Source organism: Penaeus monodon, chromosome 6 (genome assembly GCF_015228065.2).
Source record: "Penaeus monodon isolate SGIC_2016 chromosome 6, NSTDA_Pmon_1, whole genome shotgun sequence".
NCBI lineage: Eukaryota > Metazoa > Arthropoda > Malacostraca > Decapoda > Penaeidae > Penaeus > Penaeus monodon.
Genome location: NC_051391.1, coordinates 30481997 through 30484496, shown reverse-complemented (window position 1 = coordinate 30484496; position 2500 = coordinate 30481997). Strand labels below are relative to the sequence as shown.

The 2500-nt window shown below is 31.6% G+C and overlaps 1 protein-coding gene across 3 annotated transcripts in view; it reads right to left on the bottom strand.

Annotated features, from left to right (window-relative positions):
- LOC119573765 (calphotin-like) overlaps positions 1 to 2500 on the bottom strand; it is a 26835-nt gene that overhangs the window by 23987 nt on the left and 348 nt on the right. The window contains exons 2-4 of one of the 3 annotated variants that reach the window (XR_005228818.1): positions 2492 to 2500; positions 1984 to 2133; positions 1611 to 1762 (exon numbers count right to left, since the gene is read on the bottom strand). The exon at positions 2492 to 2500 is cut by the window's right edge and continues 75 nt beyond it. Coding sequence is in view for 2 of the 3 variants with exons in the window: in XM_037920870.1 (XP_037776798.1) it covers positions 1677 to 1762; positions 1984 to 2133; positions 2492 to 2500 (245 nt within the window). In the remaining variant the exon portion in view is untranslated. Of the gene's footprint in view, positions 1 to 1343; positions 1763 to 1983; positions 2134 to 2491 lie in introns of those variants that run through there. The other 2 variants (XM_037920871.1, XM_037920870.1) reach the window with 2 other exon arrangements.

Below are 2500 nucleotides of genomic sequence, written 5' to 3'. Positions count from 1 at the left end.
ACGCTCTAACCATTCGGCCACCGCGTCCCCATACATACATACATATATATATATATATATATATATATATATATATATATATATATATATATATATATATACACACATGCATACATATATATATATATATATATATATATATATATATATATATATATATATATATATATATATATATATACATATACACATGTGCCCACAAGTTCATATAAATTTCTTTTCTATATAATGCTAATTTTGGTCTGCATTTTTTCCAGTTCTTAGGCTTACTAGATTTTATCAAAAGAAAACGACAAAGAAAAACTGATAACATGAAGTTATACAAGATCACTTTCTTTCTATCTGTTATAATTTCTATGTTAGGGTTTGTGCAGTTTGTTGGTCCACACACAAACATACACAAATTCACATCACAGCCATATACATTCATTTATATATATATACTATATATATATATATATATATATATATATATATATATATATATATATATATATATATATATATATACATATACACACACACACACACACACACGTGTGTGTGTGTGTGTGTGTGTATGCAGTATATATATATGCATATATATATATATATATATATATATATATATATATATATATATATATATATATATATATATATATATATATATATATATATATACACATATACACACCCACACACATAAAAACACTAGATTTATTCATTAATTTGTTATGAATCGTTTTATTACAGTTTTCATATTTTTTGTCACTATTATCATTATTATTAATATTCAATATTATTGTTTTTATTAATATCACCATAATCATTACACTGTAACGTTATTGCTATTATTTCTTTATCATTATTATTATTGTCATAATAATCATTATTATTATTACTTTTCCCATAATCATTATTATTTTTACTACCATTAATACAATCATAACCATTATTAACGATGCTCTTCTTATCATTATCACTAACATAATCATCTTTATCATTGTTAATACCATCATCATCATTACCATATTCATCATTCAACTCTCTTCAGAATTCCACCATTAAAATTATTATCATTATATTTATTATCATCATCATTATAACGTTATTGTTTTTATTCCTTATCATTCTAATTATTAGTATCGTAATCATCATCATAATTGCTATCACCAATACTGTCATTACCTTCATTAATATCATTGCTCTTATCATTATCATTAATATCATCATCATCAGTATCAATATTATCACTAACATATTTATTATTCAATTCATTTTCTGCCATTAACTTCTTTTCTACATTATAGTTATGTGAAGACGAACTAAGGTAACGCATATCTGGATAATGAAACACATCATTTGTGAAATAAATGGATGTCAGTCTATTTTCATAAGTGGTATGTGGTGACTGTTTGTGCATCTGAGCTTTGTGATGGTCATTACAACAGGATGATTTGTTTAAACGTAATTTGGGGAGTTTTCTACATCGTTGTTTATTAGCATGGTAGTTATATAAATACAAAAAATGTTCTCGTTCTTAATTTACTTCCAGATTCACAATTAAAAGTTTGCTGAAGAAATTGATTACAGTGACGTAGAGTATAACACTGATTTTCTTCTGCCACCCATTCACAAAAGCGAAAGTGACTTGTATATTGCCTGATCGACACTCGCACGGAGAAGGCATCAGCTCAGACAGGCGCTGCAGTGGAAGGGATGAAGGCTGCGACTGCGGCCTTGTACTTGGCGATCAGACTTGCTACTGCAGGAGGCATGGCTGGAGGGAGGAAAATAAGTCAGTTGAAAGACTTCATGGTTGTTAGTAATTATCTGGAAAAACAAACAAACAAACAAATCACTTGCAAACACACACACACACACACACACACACACACACACACACACACACACACACACACACACACACACACACACACACACACACACACACACACACACACTTGGCGCCTGTAACTAATTCTATGAAGTTGCACTCACTTGGAGGTCCGACGGGGGCGGCCCCTGGAGTGGGCACGACCCCGGGGGCGGGCGTGGTGTGGAGGGCGTTGAGGGCCTGGATCTCCTCGGGCGTCGGGATGAAGGCCTCGATCATGGCAGGAGAGGGGACCATCGGGGCAGCTGGAGGAACTGATTTTTGCGAAGTTGTATTGCGGAAAGATTATGGCAGAAGAGAATGGGGCAGAATAAAAAAGTAAAAAAAAAATCAAGGCTCTGGTTCTGCTGGGTTAAGGAGATTTGTGTTAGAAATGGAAATGATTTTGTTGAATTTAGAGATTCGGAGGTATAGATGCAATCTTTATCCAAAAATGTCTTATATGTTAATCTTTAAGTATTGCAGCATGATATAGGAAATGAAAACGTAAGTATGAAAAGGTGCAGCGATGATAACATGAAATAAAGACGAAAAAACTAAACATTTCAAAGACATAATAGACAAGAAATAAACTATCAAGTGCACACGCGTCGATACAAACAGAAGACTTACCTGGCGCAG